The sequence below is a fragment of the Ursus americanus genome, chromosome 7, assembly GCF_024610735.1.
Source record: "Ursus americanus isolate L20-20 chromosome 7, mUrsAme1.1.p, whole genome shotgun sequence".
Lineage (NCBI taxonomy): Eukaryota > Metazoa > Chordata > Mammalia > Carnivora > Ursidae > Ursus > Ursus americanus.
In genome coordinates, this window is record NC_142133.1 from 16196954 (window position 1) to 16218587 (window position 21634).

The 21634-nt window shown below is 45.4% G+C and overlaps 1 protein-coding gene and 1 long non-coding RNA gene across 5 annotated transcripts in view; one reads left to right on the top strand and one right to left on the bottom strand.

Annotated features, from left to right (window-relative positions):
• Nucleotides 1-1691: 1691 nt before the first annotated feature.
• On the bottom strand, nucleotides 1692-20859 carry LOC123785907 (uncharacterized). 3 transcript variants are annotated; one of them, XR_015725169.1, is made up of 6 exons: nucleotides 20737-20859; nucleotides 19278-19388; nucleotides 17111-17156; nucleotides 15877-15981; nucleotides 9242-9407; nucleotides 1692-9106 (listed from the first exon to the last, which is right to left on the bottom strand). It is a non-coding gene; the product is annotated as an uncharacterized LOC123785907 (long non-coding RNA). The 3 variants fall into 3 exon arrangements; XR_006777817.2 differs by lacking the exon at nucleotides 20737-20859 and having other exon boundaries at nucleotides 19278-20151; XR_015725168.1 differs by lacking the exons at nucleotides 17111-17156; nucleotides 20737-20859 and having other exon boundaries at nucleotides 19278-20151.
• The window catches only part of TTC7A (tetratricopeptide repeat domain 7A), a 116289-nt gene continuing 114787 nt past the window's right edge, over nucleotides 20133-21634 (top strand). Inside the window, exons 1-2 of one of the 2 annotated variants that reach the window (XM_087863372.1) lie at nucleotides 20133-20191; nucleotides 20694-20890. In XM_087863372.1, the coding sequence (XP_087719498.1) occupies nucleotides 20133-20191; nucleotides 20694-20890 (256 nt within the window). Of the gene's footprint in view, nucleotides 20192-20482; nucleotides 20891-21634 lie in introns of those variants that run through there. The other variant, XM_045787928.2, reaches the window with a different exon arrangement.

Here is a 21634-nt window from a genome sequence, read left to right on the forward strand (position 1 = left end):
ATGCCTTAACTTTCTCATGAAGGACAGGATTGGTTTATAAATTCATCTTATGTTGGGATATAGGTTCCCACGATATCAGCCACCGCACCTGGAGTTTAGCTGCTTATGTTCAGCAGTTCTAAGGGAAAAGAGACTTTTTAAAGACACTCCTAGAGGCTCTGACTGTGGTTTGAGCTAAGAACGTAAAATTCTGGGTATCCGATTTTTTCAATTTAACTTTTTTTTTTTTTAAAGTAGGCCCCACGCCTAACATGGGGCTTGAACTCACAACCCTGAGATCAAGAGTCTCATGCTCTAACTGACTGAGCCAGCCAGGTGCCCCTGATTTTTTTTTAAAGTTCTCTTATGCTTAAAGCCATCAGAACTAGCCAGCCAGCCTATCTTACATTCTTTGTGTTCCTCATTCCATCACAACGACCCATCACTGTTCCCAAGAAGCATGAGTACGTCCGAGAGTACATGCAGACGTTCCAAGGGGTGCCTAGGCATGAGTAGTTTTAGAGATTACTTTCCAGGTCCTCTGTTTTCACACACGCACTCTGCTAAAATTGACCGGCCTGACAAGGAACTGCCTTAGAACGTGAAGCTACTTCTCTCTTCCAGCCTCCCCTTTGGCAATCACGTTCCCTTCCCCACTTCAAACAATGAAACGCGCCCTGCATCTTAACCAAGATGGGCTGTGCCAGGATACACAAAGCTCAAGGTAACCACCAAGGGGGTAACTCAAACTACTGATGCCACTAATATCTGCTTTAGTCAAGGCACTGGGGCAGGGCTTCCTATTTCTCCTCTTATTCTGATAAGAGGGAAACACAGTTGAGTTTTGGCTTCCGTTGGATGTTCTGAATTCAGACATACTGTACGTGGGGGTGGTGGAAATGAGGGCCGTCGGGATTTAATGACTTTGCTTCTTCCATCCCTGACTATTATCAAAGAACTCATGGCCTCTGGTGAAAAATCCCACAACTGTTGATTTCTTAAACTTCTAAGTAGATATACCTTCCCCTTACTAAATCAAACACATTAGCATTTCTTTTTTTTTTTTTTTAAGATTTTGTTTTTATTTATTCGACAGAGAGACAGCCAGTGAGAGAGGGAACACAAGCAGGGGGAGTGGGAGAGGAAGAAGCAGGCTCATAACGGAGGAGCCTGATGTGGGGCTCGATCCCATAACGCCGGGATCACGCCCTGGGCCGAAGGCAGACGCTTAACCGCTGTGCCACCCAGGTGCCCCCCACATTAGCATTTCTTAATATCCCTTTTATCTCCTCTCCTCTGCCATCATGTTGTTTTTGTTTGTAATTTTCGACATTAGTTCTTCTGGATTAACATTCTCTTTTCTTCAATCTTAGACTTTTTTTTTTTTAACAGCAGTACATTTATCAAAATATTAGATCACCCTGACATCCCATACCTCCTGAGGGTTGTCCTGGATTTGTTTCTCTTACTTGAACACTTCCTTTAAAGGTATTTTCAATTGTGGATTTTTATGCGGCAAACTTCTGAGACCTTGTATGCCTGAGAATATTTTTATTACTCTCTCTCATTGCAATGAAAATTTGGCTGTGTATAAAATTTGAGGTTCACAGTTCTTTTCCTTTATTACTTAAATAAATAAATACATGATCATAAGAAAAACTATATGATCATCTAAAAAGATAAAAGAAAAGGCAATCAATACCCATTCATGATAAAAAAAAAAAAAAACACAAAACACAAAGCTTCCAGCAAACTAAGAATAGAAGGGTAGTCTTGATCGGATAAAGGGCATCTATTCAAAACCCTCAGTTAATGTTCTTATAGTGGAAGACTAAGTGCTCTTCCCCGAACATCAGGAACAAAGCAAGGACATCCACCTTCAACTCTATTCACCATTACACTAGAACTTCAAACCACTGCAGGAAAAGATAGCCAAGGCAGACAGATTGGAAAGGAAAAAGTAAAACAGTCCTTGTTCACAGACAACATGATCATGCACACTGAAAATCCTAAGGAATCTAGAAAAAAGCTCCTGGAATTTAATGAATTTAGCAAGGCCACAGGCTATAGGTCAATATACAATAATCAATGGTATGTCCTTATATTAGCAATGAATACAGGGAAAAAGAAATTTTAAAAATACCATTACAGCAGCATCCCAAAACACAAAGTACTTAGGGACAGGTCTTTCATTATTTTAAATACACTATTTTTTTAAATAGTCTGGGAACTTTATTATCTGAAGTTCTTGTGGCCCAGTCCTGCTGCTACATCTATTCATTTGACTCTGTCAAAGTATAACTCAGAGGGGTGCCTGGGTGGCTCAGCCGTTAAGCATCTGCCTTCAGCTCCGGTCATGATCCCAGGGTCCTGGGATCGAGCCCCCGCATCGGGCTCCCTGCTCAGTGGGAAGCCTGCTTCTCCCTCTCCCACTCCCCTTGCTTGTGTTGCCTCTCTTGCTGTCTCTCAAATAAATAAATAAAATCTTAAAAAAAAAAAAAAGTATAACTCAGAGACATTTAGGTACCTCCATGTAAATGATATACTCACTTATTTTAAAGACAGTAGTCATTAGACTGTTACCAAGAAGGGATTTAAAAGAGAGAGAAAAAAACCAAACAAACAAACTAAAGACACTCAAGGAACAGTAAGTGTTTAGATTTTTTGGTTTACTCTTTGGGGGTGGGGTGGGAGGCTAATGGCTCAGCTGATATCTGGCAGAGTCTAGTCTGTGACGTGTGCTCTTGAACAAGCTGTCTGGGGAAAACAAAAGAAACAGTTTTAGCTACTGACAAATTCTTCAGTTGGAGATTTTAATTGTGGAAGATTCATGCCAGGCTGACGCTATGTTAGATCAGGTCTATACCATTTCCCTCCTGAGAATTTCTTAGCTCTCACTCATGGTGATTATATCCTCCTGCATTTTGTAATTTAGATGATGAGCTCATCTTTAGTAGGGCTTTGTATATGGGAATCCTGTGGGGCCCAGATGGAGGGTGTGTTTCTTCAGAGAGATTTTATGTTTGCTTCTGTTTGGTATCCATTGTTTAAGTTAGTTTTTCAACCTGCAAGCCCCCAGTTTCTATAGTCAATGTAAGACTGAACTCTAGACCTGAATAAGGGCAGACTGATATTATAACTTCACAGGGGAACATTTTTTCCCCAATCAAGAGGCTAGGCTAAGAGACAAAGCTTCACTATTTCTCTGTGCGTCTCTGCACATTTCATTTTTGGCTCATACTTTCACCAAAGGTACAGCCCTTCGAGAGTCCTAGTTTTCTGTGGAAGTATCAAGTCTCTCTCTTTACTTTTGTTAATTCAAGGTTTCTTCTTTTGTTGCTACAAGTCCATTCAAAAATGCCTTGGCTCTTGAGACCAGTAAACTCCTGGGGTGGGACTGGGGGGGAGGCTCAACATCAGATCATCCAACATTCCCTCCGTCCCTCCCCTCAACTGAGTTCCCTCTTAATTTTTGACCACTGAGAATGTTCCCTACCTTCTGCAAACTTAGCTCTCCAATGAACTGAAAGCTTAATTAAAAAAAAAAAAGCTTAATTTATTTTACCATGATTTCAAGATGTGTTCAAAGAAAGAGAGCATGTGTGGAATATATTCATACATAAATGTAGTATGAATGACAGAAAAAGGCAATTCACAAACCTGTTCCCAACTTCCCTCCCATCTTCCCCCCAGCCCCCCACCATTATGTTTTGCTCTTCTCTAAGCAGCATTACTAATTGTTTTCCCTTCTCTACCCAACGTCTAACCACAGTTTGAATTAACAATAAATGAAGGGATGGATGAGTGAATGAATTGTTTAATGAATTCATTCACTCATCCATTAGGGCCACCTACACCTTCTGAGTGTCTGTATCTTGAATTCTGATTATTACAAATACACTGAAGATTACAATAATAGAAAAGAAGGGAAGAGGCAAGAGAGGCGTTTTAAAAAGTATTGAGTACCGCACCTCCTTAAGAAAAAAAAAGCCTTGCAGGAATTAAATCTGGAAAGTGAAAAGAGCTGAACTGTAAGACATAGACAATGTTAAAACTGAGTTCAGAGATGAATGAACGTGAACCTGACTGGTAGGGGAGTCAGGTGGGAGCTGGGCTGAGTGACCGGTGTTGACTCATGAAATTGGGATCCATACAGGCCTTTAGCTAAACACACTCAATAAACCATAGACTCCATCTAGCTACTCACATTATAAAAGTCTCTTCACATAGAGGATATTTTCCATGGTGATCATTTCTGCCCTCCTAATAAGATTTAATTTATAAAACTTTAATTGGCATTTTGCTTTTCAGTGCCATAGTCCCTGTACAAACAGAGGTAGTTAATCTTTCCGGAGTTTTTGTAGCCAGTGTTTACTCCAAGAATTAGCTCAAATCCTTTGCTTAGTCATCAAGTGGTTCATTATTCTTTGTAAGTGATTAGGAGAAGGGTTCTCAGGGTCCATGGTACACTCGAAGACCACGTCTGACATGGAGAAAATTAAAATGAAAAGGGACTTCTTTTGATAGATAAAAGGGTAGACTTTTAATGATAGAAATGGATCCTTCTGGAAGAATATTTTATTTTGGTAACTGCCATATATTCGCAGAACCTCCCAGAGTATTTAAACGAACCTCTCCACACTGATTGATGGCTCATCCTTTACTGTATGGAGGTAGAACAGAGGAAGTGGAGGATAAAGTGGGTCATTTTAGATATATTATTATATATAATAATAATATATTACTACTAATAATATATTACCAGGATTGCCAAGATGAGGCCTAAAGCAAACAATCCTCTTCCATCCAAGTTCAATGAGAGACTTGAGTGTAAAACACTTCGTCTTGTTTTTCTCACAAGGTCCATATGAATCTCCTCCATATCTGCTCAAAATGTTTCTGAAAAAGCTCACATACCCTTTATCCTTTATAATCAAAACGTTCCCCCTGATGTTCTGAGTGGCTTGAAAAGCCCAATTCAGAGTCTATCAGGAACATCTTCTATCTGCAGCTATAAACTGCGGTAGGTGTTCACAACACCTGTGTGACTGCTGGTGCTGTGTACAAGGTGAATGGGGGTGTGGGGCAGAGCTGATGTGCTGCAGGCTCTCAGAGCCAGGCATGGGGGGGGGGCTGCACCCCTAGCTGCAGGAGGCCAGCAGTGCTCACTGGGAGAGGTCCCTGTGTCTAGGGGAACAGCTCCTTGACTAGGCGCATCTTTCTGTCTCCGCTGACTCAGCCTGGCTTGGGCTTGCCCAGAGCTCCACTCATTATCGTGTTTTCTTTACAACTTTATTCCCACTGCTTACACACACATTCTTTCCAAGTTTCTTAGTTGAAATCCCCAGAAAGAAGACTATGGTTGAGCCCATCTTTTCATGCCAAGCCACCTGTAACAGCTAATTAATTGGTCCATGGGGACCCTGGCCTTCCTTGGGGCAAGAGCTTTGGTCTGTGGTCACTAGTGTCTACAGGGATAGGGCATGCAATGAGGCTTTGGGGGTATGAGGGAGTGAACTAGATTCTGTGAACACAGGGAAGGTGACAGATCAGGCCTAAGGCAGCCCAGATGATGGCCTCCAGGAGTCCCTTGGGAAGTATCTCCTTCCACCTTTCCTCCCCTAGGGCCAACTATGCCCTGGGGCCCGGGGAAGAGATAGATCTCTTTCAGTTCTTTCTGGAAGCTGTTATTTTAGCCTCGGTTCTTTAAAACCTGAGCGCGGGCAAAACTTACTAAGATTTGATTGGGATATCAAAATGGACACTTGGGCAAAGGGTGCCATAGTGACAAGTAAGTGTCCTATCCTAATGCAAAATTTGCTCAAACTTATTAAAAAACAAGGAAAGTCTTAATTATTATTTCTGGCCTATGAGACAAAATGTAAATATCCAGTGCTATGAAAATAGATACAGAGAAAAATGTCCTCTGATGCACCATGGAAATGCAGATCAAAAGCCTTGAAAAGGTACACAGCCCTCCAACCTATCAATTTCATTTGTAGTGTGGAGTTGAAAATGTACACAGTACCCCTCGTGTGAAATAAATATAGCCCTTTAATTATCTATGACTGATCTTACTTCCTCCAGAGCACCCATCTTGATAGGAAGTGAGAGGAAACTCAATTTAGTCCATGCAACTAAAACCCAGTTTAATTCAATATACAAACTAACCATTTAGATACTCAGTCTAGCAAGGTAATTGCCCAGGCTCTCATCAATTCTTCCACTTCATCATAGGTTTAGGTACGTAGGGGATGGAAGGGCTTACATATCCTACGACAGTAGGGAAAAGGCTCTCTGGAGTTCATATATGGTACAATCCCATTTCCACTATTAAAATAAAAGTGCAAGGGCACCTGGATGGCTCAGTCAGTTAAGCGTCTGCCTTCAGCTCAGATCATGACCCCAGGGTCCTGGATCAAGCCCTGCATTGGGCTCCCTGCCCAGTGGGGAGTCTGCTTCTCTCTGCCCCTCTTCCTCTGCCCCCCTCCCCACTTGTGCTCTCTCTCTCAAACAAATAAATAGAATCTTTTTAAAAAAATAAAATAAAATCAAAGTGCAAGTATGTCAAAGAAAAAAGTCTGGGAAGGTATAAAGCAGAGTCTTACCCTTGAGTTATCTCTGGGAGGAAAAATTGCACTGGGCTACCACTGTCTTTTACATTTATGTTTTGGCTTGATTTTATAAGAAGCATGCCTTAATTTCATGATCAGAAAAAAACAATAATGATGTTTCATTCTGATAAAAACCGAGTCCAACAGGATGTTAAATGGGGTTTTGATTGAAATGCATCAAAACATCAAAGCATCAAAGCAAGGTGTGAGCAGACCACATGGATTTCAAAGGCAATCTTCAAAATCTGGTTAACGGTGTCTTGGTCCTTGAGCTAGGGAATCCCTCACCCAGAGGGAGGAAATAAGAGAGTTAGAAGAGGGGAGATTCAGGGAGGATTTTGTGAGGAGGACTTCCCTGGGAAAATGTGTGGGGTCACCTGCTCCCTCCCCTCCAGTCTAGTGAGAGAGGCTTCAAGGGGATGGATCACTCCAGCAGCTTGAGTGTGCTGCGGAAGGGCAGTACGTAGACAATAGGGCAGTGCATAGACAATGGCCCAGGACAGGCTGGTTCTGGAAGGCTAAGCAGCCTTGGCTGAGAGAAAAGGGCCTGGGTGAAAACTGCTCAGCCCTCTGGGTAGAGGTCAAGTGAGACACAAGTCCTGGGGACCAGCTGAGGAGAAGGCAGAGCTCAACTAAGAGTGGCCAGTGAGGACAAGGGGGCCCCAGCAGTGAAAGGCTGGGTGACAAGTGCCACAGCTAAGGCTGTAGGGAGCAGGGGGCAGGGGGCCCCTGCTAAAGGAGAAGGAACTGAATCAGAGGAGCCCAGCAAGGGAGTCTCCCAGGACCTCAGGGTAACCTCCAAGATCAGTTGTAAATATCTGCCAGGGGACCCATGGCCTCTGGGTCCCCAGGTATAGGGCCCACAAAGTCAAATCTATTCCCCTTCACTCTCCTCCTTTCCCCACTTCAACCTTAAAGGCCAGAAACAGGGGCGCCTGGGTGGCTCAGTTGGTTAAGTATCTGCCTTTGGCTCAGGTCATGATCCCAGGGCCCTGGGATTAAACTCCGCATTGCATAGCATCGGGCTCCCTGCTCTGTGGGGAGCCTGCTTCTCCCTCTCCCTCTGCTGGTGCTCTCTTTCTCCCTCACTCACTCTCCCTCTCTCAAATAAATAAAGTCTTAAAAAAAAAAAAAGGCAGAAACAGCAGCAAGAGGAGGAAGAAGTGATAAGAAAGAGAAGGAGCTAAACACAACTCCCTCCCATGATGCCCACAGCCCACCTGCCATGGGCCCTAGCTTTGGGGGAGTAAGAGAGAAATCTTACCTTTAAATGAAGATTTAAATATTGATTAGTATGTTGGGCTGGACCCTTGTAATTATTTAATTAAGCCAGCATTTATAACTTAAAGTGACCCCTGGACGTTTACCTAAGGGTGCCGAGAAAAATTTATGAAGTTGGCAGGATTTTTATATACAGTCTTGGAAAAGACCATCCTAACCACCATTGGAAGGGATTAAAAGCAGTGGAAGACAAAAACGAAGTGGCTTTGGTGGATACAACCCATAAGTCCTGCATCTTCAGCACACTGGTTGTACTACATTCCTTTTTTAAGAGCCACTCTGCCTTGAGTTTCTAGATACACTATAGCAGTGCCACCCAGATGTTGGCTAGGAGCCCCTCATTCCTTAGAGGTCTGGGTGTAATGGCATTAGACCCAGCCAATTCCACAGCCTGGAAAAGTTGAGCTTGCCCAGTAACTTGCGCTCATTCTCAGAGACTTACTCGCCTAAGGTCTCCCCATCCTCTTATTTCTGAATCTGTTTTGCTTTCTGCTTTTCCCCCTCATCAGCCTGGATGCAGAAATGAGCATCTCTTAGCATTCCCTCTATAGGAGAATCTCCTCGCAGAATGAACAGTTGTGAGTTTTGGAGACTTTCCTGAAGGTTTTCCATCTTGTCAGAGTGGGGCAGTGTCAGGTGGCCAGGGAGCTTGTTTTAGTTAGAGTTCACCACACGTAACTGAGTGACTGCTGTTATTCAGGCACAGGGTTAAATGCTGGAGATACAGAGTAAGTGATATCCACCATCCTCAAGATACTTAAAGTTTAGATGGGGAGAGAACGTAAGAGAGTATAGCAAGTGCCTGTTAGAGCCCAGGTTGCCACGGGAGCACATGGTGGTGGGGGCATGCGAACAGGTCTGTGGTGAGGATGTGGGAAGTCAAGGAAGACTTCGCTCAGTGATAAAAAGGCAGATTACATAAAGAATCAAATAGAACTTGAATGGAGTTGAACTCCATTGAATCAAATTGAACTAGAGAAATCTAGTCAGAGATATTAAAAACTCAAGAGATGGGTTCAACAGTTTAGATGCATGAAAAGAGAGAGTCAATGGATTAGAAAATATGGCAGAGGATGGGGCGCCTGGGTGACTCTCAATTTCTGCTCATGTCACGATCGCAGGATTCTGGGATCGATCCGGCAGCTGGCATCAGGCTCCGTGCTCAGTGGGGAGTCTGCTTGAGGAATCGCTTCCTCTCCTTCTGTCCCTCTTCCCGCTTGCATGCTCTTGCTCTAAAATAAACAAATCAATCTTAAAAAAAAATTAAAAAAGAAAATATGGCAGAGGAAACATTCTAAAATAGAGACAACATAGAAAATCCAAAAACAAGGGTAAGAGGTACAGAGAATATAGTGAGAGGATCTTACTTTTATCCAGTTGGAGTCCCAGGAGAAGAGAGAATGAGCTGAGACAATATTTGAAGAGATAAAACCATTTTCCACAACTGACGAAGAGAGTTCAGAATCACAAAGCACAACAAATCCCAAGCATAACTAATTATAAGAAATCTATTCTTGATACATTGAAATAAATCTGCAGAAAACAAAAACAAAAAAGAAAAAGAAAAAAATTAAAGACAGGCAGGGGGGGAAAGATTGTTTTCAAAGGTGCAACAGCTAGACAGATAACTGATTTCTCAACAGCAACAGTGGAAACCAGAAAACAGTACAGTACCCTGAAATGCTAAAAGTAAACTGCTAGTCTGAAATTCTACATCCAGCTAAAATCTCCTTCACGTGTAAACACAAGAAGAAATTTTGGGACCAAAAAAAAAAAAAAAAGAGTGGTTTATCCACTAGCAGAAACATTGTTATTAGTTTTCTATTCCTATGTAATAAGTTACTACAAATTTAGCAGCTTACAATAATACCCATTTATTTTCTCTCAGTTCTGTAAATCAGAAGTCCAGGTAAGGACCAATTAGGCTCATTACTCAGAGTCTCACAAGGCCGAAATCAAGGTTTTGGGTAGGGCTGGGGTCTCATCTGAGGCTTGAGGTCCTCTTTCCAAGATCATGTGGTTGAAAGTGAGGTCTAAAAGAAGTCTAAGACTTAAAATTATATAAAGTATATTCTCTGATACAATGAAATTACAACAAGAAAAAAAAAACAACTTAGAAAACTCCATATTTATTTGGAAATTAAGAAACACTTCTAAATAACACATAGGTCAAATAAAGTATCACAAAGGAAATTAGAAAATATTTTGAACTGAATGTTAACAAAGCTTTTAATGCATCAATTCCCATGGGATATAGGTGACAAAGGGAAATTTATAGCCTTAAGTGCATATATATTACAAAGTAAAAAGATCAAAAATTCATGAGCTAAGATTCAATCTCAAGAAGTTAGAAAAAGAAGATATGGGATACTATATTATTATTCACAAAGATTTACTAACCCAACTCTGGGCAGCAACATCAGGCTTAGCCCTATTTCTTGCTCTAGTCAATGGAATGTATACGGGACTGTGATGTGTCACATCTAGACAGAAGTTTTAAGATTCAACATCTAGTTCCCCATACTGTCTCTTTTCCCTCTGCCATGATGACTGTCAGTGTTCTAGACAGTGGCTGTTCTACCAGCTCAAGCCCCAGGGTAAAGACAATGCGGAGAAGAAGCCAGCCAACCTGGATGGAACAGGCAGAATGAGAAACTATGCTGTAAAAATCCCTGAGACATTTTTTTCTGGATTGTTTGCTATTGCAACATAACCTAACCTATTCTGACCCTTATAGAAGTCCAAAAGAAGGGGCACCTGCGTGGCACAATTGGTTAAGCATCTGACTCTTGGTTTTGGCTCAGGTCGTGATCTCAGGGTCATGAGATCAAGCCCTACATCGGAGATCTGCACTCAGCGTGGAGTCTGCTTAGCATTCTCTCTCCCCTCTCCCTCTGCCCGCTGCCCCCATCTCTCTGTCACCCTAATAAATTAATAAATCTTAACAAAAAAAGAAGTACAAAAGAAACCCAAATACAGAAAAACAAATGAAATAATAAGGATAACAGCAATAAAGAAACGGAAAGGAGTGTGCCATAGAGATCAACAAAACCAAAAGTTGGGTCTTTGAAAAGACCCATAAAACTGATAAATCCTTAGAAATTATCAAGAAAATTAAAAAGAGAGAAAAAATTAAAAAGAGAGAATGCACAAATAACCAATGCCAGAAATGAAAAAAGCAGGTATCACTATACATTCTATAAACACTAAAAAGATAATAAGAGGATTTTATAAATAATTTATGCTTAAAACACGAGAAGTTAGATGAAATGAACATAGTCCTAGAAAAATACAACTTATTGAAAATTGATCTAGGAAGAAATAGAAATGTCAAGTCCTATAACTTTTAATTAAATTGAATCAGTACTTTAAAAACTTTGAATAGCTAAGGGAAAAATAATGCATACTGTATACAAATGCTTTGGAGAATAGAAAAAAATGGTATACACCCCAATTCATTTATACAGGTAGTTTATGATACCAAAAGCCAATGAAGATAGTTTCAGAAGAGAAAATTTAGCCAAATCTCACTCATGAACATACATACAAAAATCCTAAATAAAATATTGTATCAAGCAACATATAAAAAGGAAAATACATTATAACCAATGTGGCAGACAGTATAATGGCTCCCAGAGATGTTTATATCCTAATCCTCAAAACCTGTGAACATGTCATCTTACATGGCAAAAGGGTCTTTGCAAAAGTAACTGAATTAAGGCCCCTGATATGGGCAGATTATCCTGGATTATCCTGTGAGCCCACTGTCATCACAAGAGTCCTCATAAGAGGGAAGCAGGAGGGTCAGAGTCGGAGAGAAGATGTGCCCATGGAAGTGGAGATTGGAGCCACGGGCTTTGAAGATGGAGGAAGGGACCACCAGCCAAGGAATGCAGCCAGCCTCTAGAAATTGGAAAAGGCAAGGAAACATATTCTCCCCTAAAACCTCCAGAAGAACTACAGCTCTGCCAACACCTTGATTTAGCCCACAAGACCCACTTTGGATTTCTGACCTCAAGAATTGTAAGATATTAAAGGTGTGGTATTTTAGGCTACTATGTATTTGGGAATTTGTTACAGAAGCAACAGGAAACAGATACAACAAAGTTGATCTTATTCTAGAAACACAAGGAGGCTTCAACATTGGAAAATCAAAATAGCTCACCAGATAAGTAAATTTGAAGGAGAAAAATCATATGACTGCTCAATAAATAGGAAAAAAATTCATAAAATTCAACTCCGATCATTATTAAAAAAGAAAACAGGGGCGCCTGGGTGGCGCAGTCCTTAAGCGTCTGCCTTAGGCTCAGGGCGTGACCCCAGCGTTCTGGGATCGAGCCCCACATCAGGCTCCTCCACTAGGACCCTGCTTCTTCCTCTCCCACTCCCCCTGCTTGCGTTCCCTCTCTCACTGGCTGTCTCTGTCAAATAAATAAATAAATAAATAATCTTAAAAAAAAAAAAAAAAAGAAAACAAAACAGCTTTACAACAAACTAGGATTAAAAGCATCTTTCTTAAAAAAAAAAAAGAATCTTTCTAAATCAGATATCCTTTATCAGAGGTTGCAGAAAAATCATGCTACACATCATTATACTTCAATAGGAAAGGAAAGGAAAAGAAAGGAAAGGAAAGGAAAGGAAAGGAAAGGAAAGGAAGAAAGAAAGGGAGAGAGGAAGGGAGGGAAGTGGGAAGTTGGGAGTAAGCAATGAAAGCAATTACCATAAAAGAGCAAAAGTAATTACCAAAGAAAGCAATGGAGTAATTACCATAAAAAGCCAGCAGTTACGTTTAGAAAGAACAGGGTTGTATTTGGGAAGGGATATACTGGGGGCTTCCGGGATGCTGGTAAAACCTTACTTTTTTCTAGGTGGTAGTTAAGAAAAGCGCTTCATAATAATTATGTTTTATGTACTTTCCTTGAATTGTGTTATTTTTCACAACAAAAATGTTTTTAAAAAGGTAGAAAAGAAAGAAAGGGGGCACCTGGTTGGCTCAGTACATAGAGCAAGCGACTCCTGATTTCAGGGTTGTGAGTTTGAGTCCGAGGTCGAGCACAGAGATTACTATAAAAAAAAAATCTTAATGAAGAAAAGAAGGATTTGGAAAGTATAGAGCAAAGCTACATTTTAAGGCCTAAAACTGCTATCATCATTGAAGGGCAGACACTCAGGTTGCCCTTAGGAGGGGTGGAGCTTAAAATCAGCCCAGCTAACAAGAGCTGAAAGGCTCCGAGGCTCTGAGAGCTTCTGGGTTGGCCTGACTTCTCTCTTCTAGGATCGCAGTATCTGGGCAGAGAACCAGCACTGGCAAAGGCTAGGAGAAAGTGTAGGCCCCCACTCTGGGGTGGGTACCATCGTGGCAGTCCTGCAAGAGGACACAGAAGGCACCGAGGGGAAGCAGGAGTTACCTGGGGCCCCAGGGAACAGAAGGGACCCAGGTGATGGGAGAAGTGCACGGAGAAGGTGCTAGTAGTATCTCAATCATGAAATGGAGGAGGGGTGGGGATAGAAAACATCCCAGAGCTCTCATCTCCCAGGCCTGAGAAAACTTTTTAATATTCTAGGGTTTTAAAGTTAACATAACAAATCATTACTGAGTGCCCCCTATGCCAGAGCATAAAGAATTCGTGGTTTTGAAGCTCGCCTTATTATAAGGGCCTTATCCCTCACCTGATGATTCCCTGCAGTTTTTCTGGCAGCTGTTAAAGGGAAAGACTGACCATATACAGCCAGTAGAGTTTTCATGGCAACATTCTAGGAGGGCTGGCTCGGCTGGCCAGTCTCGGGCACTAATCGTTAAGACACGAGACAGCATGGGTCCAAAATGCTATGAGCCAACCAACACCATCATAAGTGAAGTTGATTTCCAAATGTAAGGACTGTGGGCCACGTGACCACAGAAGACAGGGCAGGCTCTGTATCACACACACGGATGATCTGAGTGCATGAAAGCACTGTTAGCTATGAAGAAAAGGTTTAATTATAAGCAAATTCAGGGTTTTCAGGGTTACTGTTGGGAACACAGGGCTCTGGGGGGCCCCCCGAAGAGCAAATACAAGAGTGCGAGAGAAGAGGGGAGTAGAGGCGGGGAGGGGATGTCTCCACCTCTGGAGGGCCTAATTACTCCCCGCACTGTCACGAGTAGAAATCAGTGATTTGATGGGGTAAGGAGACGTGGTAATAATCACACATAATACTTCTCTGCATCAGTACACAGGAAGAATCCAAACCACGTGCACTCAGCTTACTGCTGACGTTGACATGAGTTTTCAAGTATAGGAAACTCTTGCCTAGGACGATTAAAGTTGTAAACAACTACTGTTTTTTGCAGAAATTTCAAGAAGTAACCTTTTTTTTAAAGTAATCTCTACACCCAATGTGGGCCTTGAACTCAGGACCCCAAGATCAAGAGTTGCACATTCTACCAGCTGAGCCAACCAGCTGCCCCTCAAGAAGTAACCTTTTCTTTTCTTTTTACGATTTTATTTATTTATTTGAGAGAGAGAGCAGGAGAGAGCAAGCAGGGTGGAGGAGCAGAGGGCAAAGGAGAAGCAGGCTCTATGCTAAGCAAGAGGATCCTGGGATCATGACCTGAGTCAAAGGCAGACCCTTAACCGACTAAGCCACCCAGGCGCCCCAAGAAGTAACCTTTTCAATGAATTTTGCAACTTTTCAATAGACTGCATCTAACCACTGTTTATTCTCTAAGACTCTTGGAAACCGTTGCCTAAAACCCTCACTCAGCTATTGTATCGTGACTCTTGCCCAGTCCTACCCAAGCTCCTCATTGGAAAAGCCGCCTTAAAATAGACCCAACACTTCATAAATATCCCGATGTGGCCCCCCCAGCACAGAAGCTACTATGACTCTGCACAGTTGTGTTTTCCCTTCCTGCGATCAGAACACACGCGGCTTTGCTCTCTCACAAAGTTGTTTTGACACTGTTTTCAGGGAGCAGCATTCGATTATGAGGCCTGCTGAGACCTCCTCGCCACTGCGGTCAAGACCCTGACTCAGAAAGGATGCTCCTCTGAGGCCCTCAGGCCCCTCAGGAGTCTTTAGACCACGGCAGTGAGAGATGTAAGTCTTGAGCCCGAGCTCCCGAAATACAGGGTCTATTTGTCTCCAGTAATAAGAAACCCCTTCCAGGAATCCTTGGATTATCTGACCATATTTGAAAATCTTTTCTCCCCCTTGGTTGGTATCTGCCTTATTAGGAACAATACTACTCCTTGTCTATTTCCATCCTGCTCATTTTTGTTGTGCATCTGTAAAAGCCAGTTGACAGTGGCAAGGACCGATATGGGTCCCAATAAGTATGTCCCTAACCTGGCCCAGGGACAAATCTTGTCTTAGGCCACTTACGAGAACTCTCCTCAGACTTGTTTTGAGGTTCAGCGAAGATCTCTCCACACATTCTATCTGCTGGGAAGTATAAATTCGTCGGAGTTGAGGTTGGATAAGGTCTAGTGTGAGGCTGGGGGCCTTAAGCCCACAGAATGCACAAGCAACTCTTGACTGACCATTTTCAGGCTCTCAGGGCTCTGCCTCAGTGCAAACCTCAGTCCATGCCTTCCTCAGGCCAGACTTTTGCTTCTTATGTGTATTCATGCTATACCCAAATATATGCACTAATCTTTCCAAATAGCATCATGTCATCAAGGATAATTTAGAATCACAGTGGCCACCACCAGGAAGTTTTGATATGAACTAAGTTATTTATTTGAGAGATGCCTTAGAATGTAAAAGCAACATAATTCCAAGCACCCATAGCACGAGGAAGCATCCAAAAGAAACAGGATTGCTCTTAATGGATTGCTTGGCCAAAGCAAAAGAAAAATGTGAACAAGTTAAATCTTTTAGATTCCCCCCAAACCACAACTCAAGCCTACTCTCCTCTTCCCCCATGCTATGCTTCTCCATCTCCTGCTACCCCTCTATCTCTTCCCCTGACCCACTCCCCCTCCTTCCTGGCCAGCCAGGTACCCCAAAGCTCACTTACCTCTTTAAAGTAAACCCCCTGCTGAACAGAGAAAACCTCTTATGGTGGATTTTAAGCTCTGATTTCATTGTCAGCTGAAAGCTATCGCCAGAGACTCTGCAGGGCCTAGACAACAGAGAGAAAATATTGCAGAGGAATTTAGAATCATTTGAGGAACTTATAGCCCAGAGCAGCCACATATACTCCAATGCATTCCTATGTGAGTAGGAACTTCAAATGCAAGAAGTTCAATGAAAAAGTCAGAATGGAAACACCCCCCCAATGGTGACTTAAAAAGCTGTCAATTGCACAGGGAAGCAAAGGAGTTTAGAAAAGCTACACAGTTGGTCGGCGTCTTTGGAGGCTATCCTTTGTCTTTCCTGTGAAAATAGATTGTGCTCTGGTTCAGTTTTTCAAGCCAAAAAAGGAGAAGTCTGATGGAGACCTCAGGTGTAGGTTAATACCTATCGACAGCATGCAAGAGTTGATCCTGAAGCAGACCTGACCCTGGCTCGCTCTCTTATCTTTTTGTGAATGGCCTTGAACCAGAAATAGAGGAGCAATAATGTGCAAGCAAAAAGCAGAATGGGAAAGAGCCTCAAGGCCAGACCTCCAAAACCCTGCTGAATATTTTGCAAGAGTTCTAGAACTAAGAAATGAACAATGAAGATATCAATGAAGGTGTTCAGTTTCTCATTCTACTCTTAAACACACAAGGAAACATTTCCCTAAAAATTAAAGGACAACCTTACAAATGTTTTACTTATATGGGCACAAAAATATCAATCTTAAACCTGACCACTAGCACACAACCCTTTCCTTGGAGTCTTCGAGCTACTCCAGTCACACATTCATCCTCAAGCTGCCTCCCCAGGCCCCAGCCCATAACCATCGGCCTCAAACCTTTAACCAACGAACACCACACTCATTAGCTTAATAGGAAGGGATTTACTGTGTGAATGGAACTGCCATATTAAATGCTTTCCCTGATGGTCCTTTCCTTCCGGTTTGGTCCCAGAGTGCTTCCTTATTCGTAAGATCTGGCTCATTCAAATAATGATCTACGAGTACTTCTGTGTGTAAATCAAGCAGATTGAAAATCTTTTATGGGCAAAAATTCTACAGAGACTCTACTGGAGCTAAACCCATCAAAGTTCAAGCTCTACCCAAACCTGCAGATAGCCTCTAAAACAAGGCAATATAAGAAGGAATAAAACTAATACTCAAAAGCCTTAAAGAGAAAGGAGTCTCATACCTTGTCCCAGTCTTTGTGACACTCCTATCCTTTCAGTCGAAAAACCCTGTGGGCAGGAATATAGACTCGTTTAGGACTGCAGGACTACGAATTAGTCACTCACTGCTTCCATTTAAGATCAAACTCAAATACTATTCTATCTTCAAGGCCTACACAGATTACGTGTTTTCCAGTTGTAGATCTATGCGGTGCTTTCTTTGGTGTCTATTTATTTTATTTTAAGGATTTTAAGTAATCTCTACACTCAACATGGGGCTCACACTCACAACCCCAAGATCAAGAGTCGCATGCTCCACTGACTAAGCCAGGTGCCCCTCTTTGGTGTCTCTTTAAATTAAAAGTTAATACTTGTCTTCTCGAGGGGAAATCAACAATAGTACCTGGACCAGTATGCCTCAGTTTACTGAGGTGCCCTCCTACATTTCACAAGTCCTCAACCAGAACCTCAAGCGCCTTACATTGCCCCGTAATTCTATTCTTACTCAGTAGTTGGACAATCTTTTGTTGTGTTCAAAGATGAGGTGAGCTGCGACGCTGATTCATCTACTGCTTACTCTCTTAGCTCAGAGAGGGCATTAAGGGTTCCATAGAAGAGTTGTCAATTTGTCAAGGAAGTACCCTACCCAAGACAAGGCATCCCATGGAGGAAAATCCCTTGCTCCAGACAACGAGCTGTGCAAAGGGTTTCTGGCCAATAACTAAGACAATTATGAGGATCCTTGGGCCACTGCAGGCAGAACATTCCCAACTTCTCTGAAATCTGCATGCCATTAATTCGACCTACCCAAGTCCTTGCTAACCACACCTTTTCCCTGGGAACATGAACAGGAAGAGTCGTTTTCTGAATTCAGATTAGCTCTTTAGTACCCTCCCATTCTGGGCCTAACCAAATACCATAGACTTCCATCTAAAAGTACCTTCTTAACTTCATGAGAATCGAGACTAATAGCTTACTACAGCTTCACTTGTGGTCCAGCGACAGCTGTGGTTCACTTGTGGTTCAGGGGTAGCCAGCTAAACTAGTGGAGTCTTCTGTCTGCTTGGCTGGTCCCTCATTCGGAACCATCTTTGTTGCTTCCTAAAATTACACCTTTCTTAGCAGGTCGATTTACCTCCCATGAACTCCAATACTTTCTCTGAGGTGCTAAGACTGTCAGGCAGTGCCCTCCCTCACTCTGGTAAGTAATCAACCCCGCTTCTGATCAGCAAGTTATTTTAGCAGCATTTTCCGGCCAGCAAATGACGACAATCTTTATCAGAATTTGTCCTAAACTCTCATCTGAGAAATTTCAGATTATTTAAAAATAAAAACCACCACCACACTTTCTACACGCCTTTTATTTTGGCAAATATTACTAATACAAACATGGCTGCTCTTTGCTCTCATTCCTACATTCTCTTAATCTCCTGAAAAATGCTGGTCACTAGCAGGCTCGGGGCTTATCTCTGCTGGAAAAGAACCACGAAGGGATCAGGAGTGTGGCTGCAGTATTGAGGACCAGCTCATTATAAGTTCTAACCACTATATCGCATTCCTCTCTCCGATGCCCCATACCCACACAAATCTTGGAGTCCTGCAACCCGGGGGGCAGGGTTGGCAGGGAGAAAAAAGGGAGGAGGGGAGATTTCCTTATTTCTAGCAGGGCTGCCTCCCCCCCCTCAACTCCGTTGTCCCCTGCCTGCCCCAGGGCTGACTCTGGGGCATGTCAGCCCTGGGGAAGGTCACAGGGTATTCTCAGGGAACCCTCATCCAAAGGACATGCATGCACAGCTCTCTCCAACTGAAAGCTGCTTCTGGTGACCAGCAAGGGCAGCCAAAGGCTAACCAAATGCCACTTAGAGGAGGTGACAGGAATAGGCGCTGTGTTTGTGTAAATGGAGTAAACCGGCCCTAAATTCCAACTGCCAGAGTTGTCCCTATTTTCCTTCCTCTATTTCCTGGCCCCTGGGAGTTCAGAATCGACCCCAGGTGCTCAGCTCAGCAGCAAAGATCAGGAAACGCTGTCCCCCAGCAAGGAATGAAGCTGCATTTGGAATCTGGATTGGAGGGTATCCACCAGGGCTTTGTGGGGGTGGGGAGCAGAAAACTGGCCCTCAACAGATAATCCCAGGTAGCAAAGGGCCCGGGGAACTAATCACCGGTAGCCTGGCTCTGCTTGACACACACCTTACCACAGTTGCAGCTGTCCAGAAGCGCGAAGCGGCGGAGTCTCCTGACACCGAGAGTGGCCAAGCTTCCTCCCACGGTCATGTGTCAGACAGCGGCGAAGCCCTGCACCTTGAGGAGGAAGGTGGACACCTAACCCTTCGGAGTCTATACTAAAAAGCTTGCCCTGACCTTTCCGTTGGAGTCTTGGGTCTGCGCTGTGCACTCTGTCACTTACATACAGGGGAGTTTTTTGGTCTCGCTGTGATTTCTTGCATGATGGCCTCAATCCCCACACTGGACTGCAAGCCGCCCCCGAGGCGGGGCCACCCTAACCAGTCCCTTCTCCTTCAGGCCACCCTGTAATTCCTTGAACTTCTTTGTACCCCACAGCGCCAGGCTAAGCCCTGCCGTGTGAGTTTTGATCACAGTCTTCAGACACCAGAATTAAGAAAGAAATACCAAGTTGGAAAACAGCTTAACACGGTTAAGAACTCCAGGGTAACGGGAGTCCAAAGAGGGCAGGCCAGCCAGGTCGTGCGGGCAAGTCAGGCTGGAAAGAGGAACTCCGCTGTTAAAAAAGAAAATGAAGTCTCTCGGAGTGCAGGCGCCCGGAGCGTCGAGGGGCTCCGAACCGGCCTGTTCCGCACCGCCCCGGTCCCCCGCCCCCGGCCCGAGCACACCAGGGGTGGCGCGCACTGCCGCGCGTCCCAGCAGCGCCGGCTCCCGGGGAGGCTCACTCTCGCAGGCAGGGGCGACGCGCCGGCCGGCCTCTCCCCGGATTTGTGACGTGCCGGGGGCAGCGCTGGTGACGAGGCCACCACACAAAGCCGGGGCGTCGGGGCCGGGGGTCCCCAGGCCAAGAGCCCCGATGGGATGGGGAGGGGGCGGGGAGCGAGGCGCCCCCGGGTGCGGGGGCCCCGCGCAGCATTAAAGTGAGCGCCGAGTCTGCTGCGGCGGCGGTGGGGGCCTGGCGCTGGCGGCGGGGCGGCCGCGAGCGCTCATCGCGCGCCTGGCTGCTGTGGCCGCGCTGGCCGCCCGCGCTCCCGGCTCGCCGAGGCCGCGCCACGCCCCCGCGGAGGTGGAGCCGCGGCCGGGGGCGGGTCCGCAGCTGGCGGCGCCCGGGCCCGGGGCGGGGGCTGTGGCAGCAGCTGCAGCAGCGGCGGCGGCGGCAGCGCCAGGAGCTGCTGCAGCAGAGGCGGAGGCTGCTCCTGGACGCGTCTGGGCCGCGCAGCCGGAGCCCCAGCCCGGAGGCGCCGGGCGGTGCGCTGGGTGCTGCTGCTGTTGCCGCCGCCCGCCCGCCGCCGACAGGGCCCCCGCTGCCGCCGGGGCCCCGGCCGCCTCCCGCGCCCCCTCCGCCCCCGCCCGCGTGTGCGCCCCAGCCGGGACGCCGCCCCCGGCCGGGTCTCCACTTCTCGGCCGCACCTCCCATGACAGCGCCCGCGCGAAGATGGCTGCGAAGGGCGCGCACGGCGCCCACCTGAAGATGGAGAGCGAGCTGGAGCGCTGCCGCGCCGAGGGCCACTGGGACCGCATGCCCGAGCTGGTCCGGCAGCTGCAGACGCTGGTCGTGCCCGGCGGCGGAGGCAACCGGCGAACCAGCCCGAGCGCCGTGTTCACCTCTCTGGACACCGGTGAGTGAAGGAAGGGGATGGCTCCCGAGCACCCGGCGCGCAAAACGCGCCGCCTCCTCCAGGAAGCGGGCCCCGACTGCCCCCGGGCCGGCGACGGCCGCCTTCGGTATTACCCTTCCTGTAGTGCTGGTTTTAGGAGCAACCAAGGTAATTAGGAAGGTTCTTATGCCCCAGGAGGAAAACCACATGCAGGTTTGGGCGCTTTGGGGGAGAGAGAGAAACTGCCCTTGCTCCCTGCCCTTTGGGATCATGTGGGCAACTCCATCTACTGTGAAATGGTGGTATCGGCACGATCAACTCAGGGCAAGGGCTGGACTCAGGCGCCGCCCCTCCACCCTGCGCCCGGTCCCTAAACTCCACCAGGTGAAGGCTATCTTTCTTTCCTTGCTCCCCTCCTTTCCCCAGTTGACAACGGTGCTCTGTCCCCAGCACACAGGGTTGCGTTGGCGAGCGCCAGGGTGGGGTGGTGAAGTGGAAAAGAGGCCTGGTAAGCCTCAGTTTCCTCATCTGTGGTCGGACTCGGGACCCATCTAGCCCTGGCATTCGGTGGCTTTGGCAGTAGGGCTGGTTTGGCCGGGCTGGGCTCTTAGGCTGGGGCGGGAAAGCACCCTGATGTGGCAGTCGGGGGAACACCCCGCCCCAGGCTCCAGCCTCAAATCCTGTTCCTGGTGCCCTCAGCTCAGCCTGGAGAGCCCTCCCCAAGCCGTCTCTGTGCCCCACCACTTTAGAGCCTTGTGGAAGGAG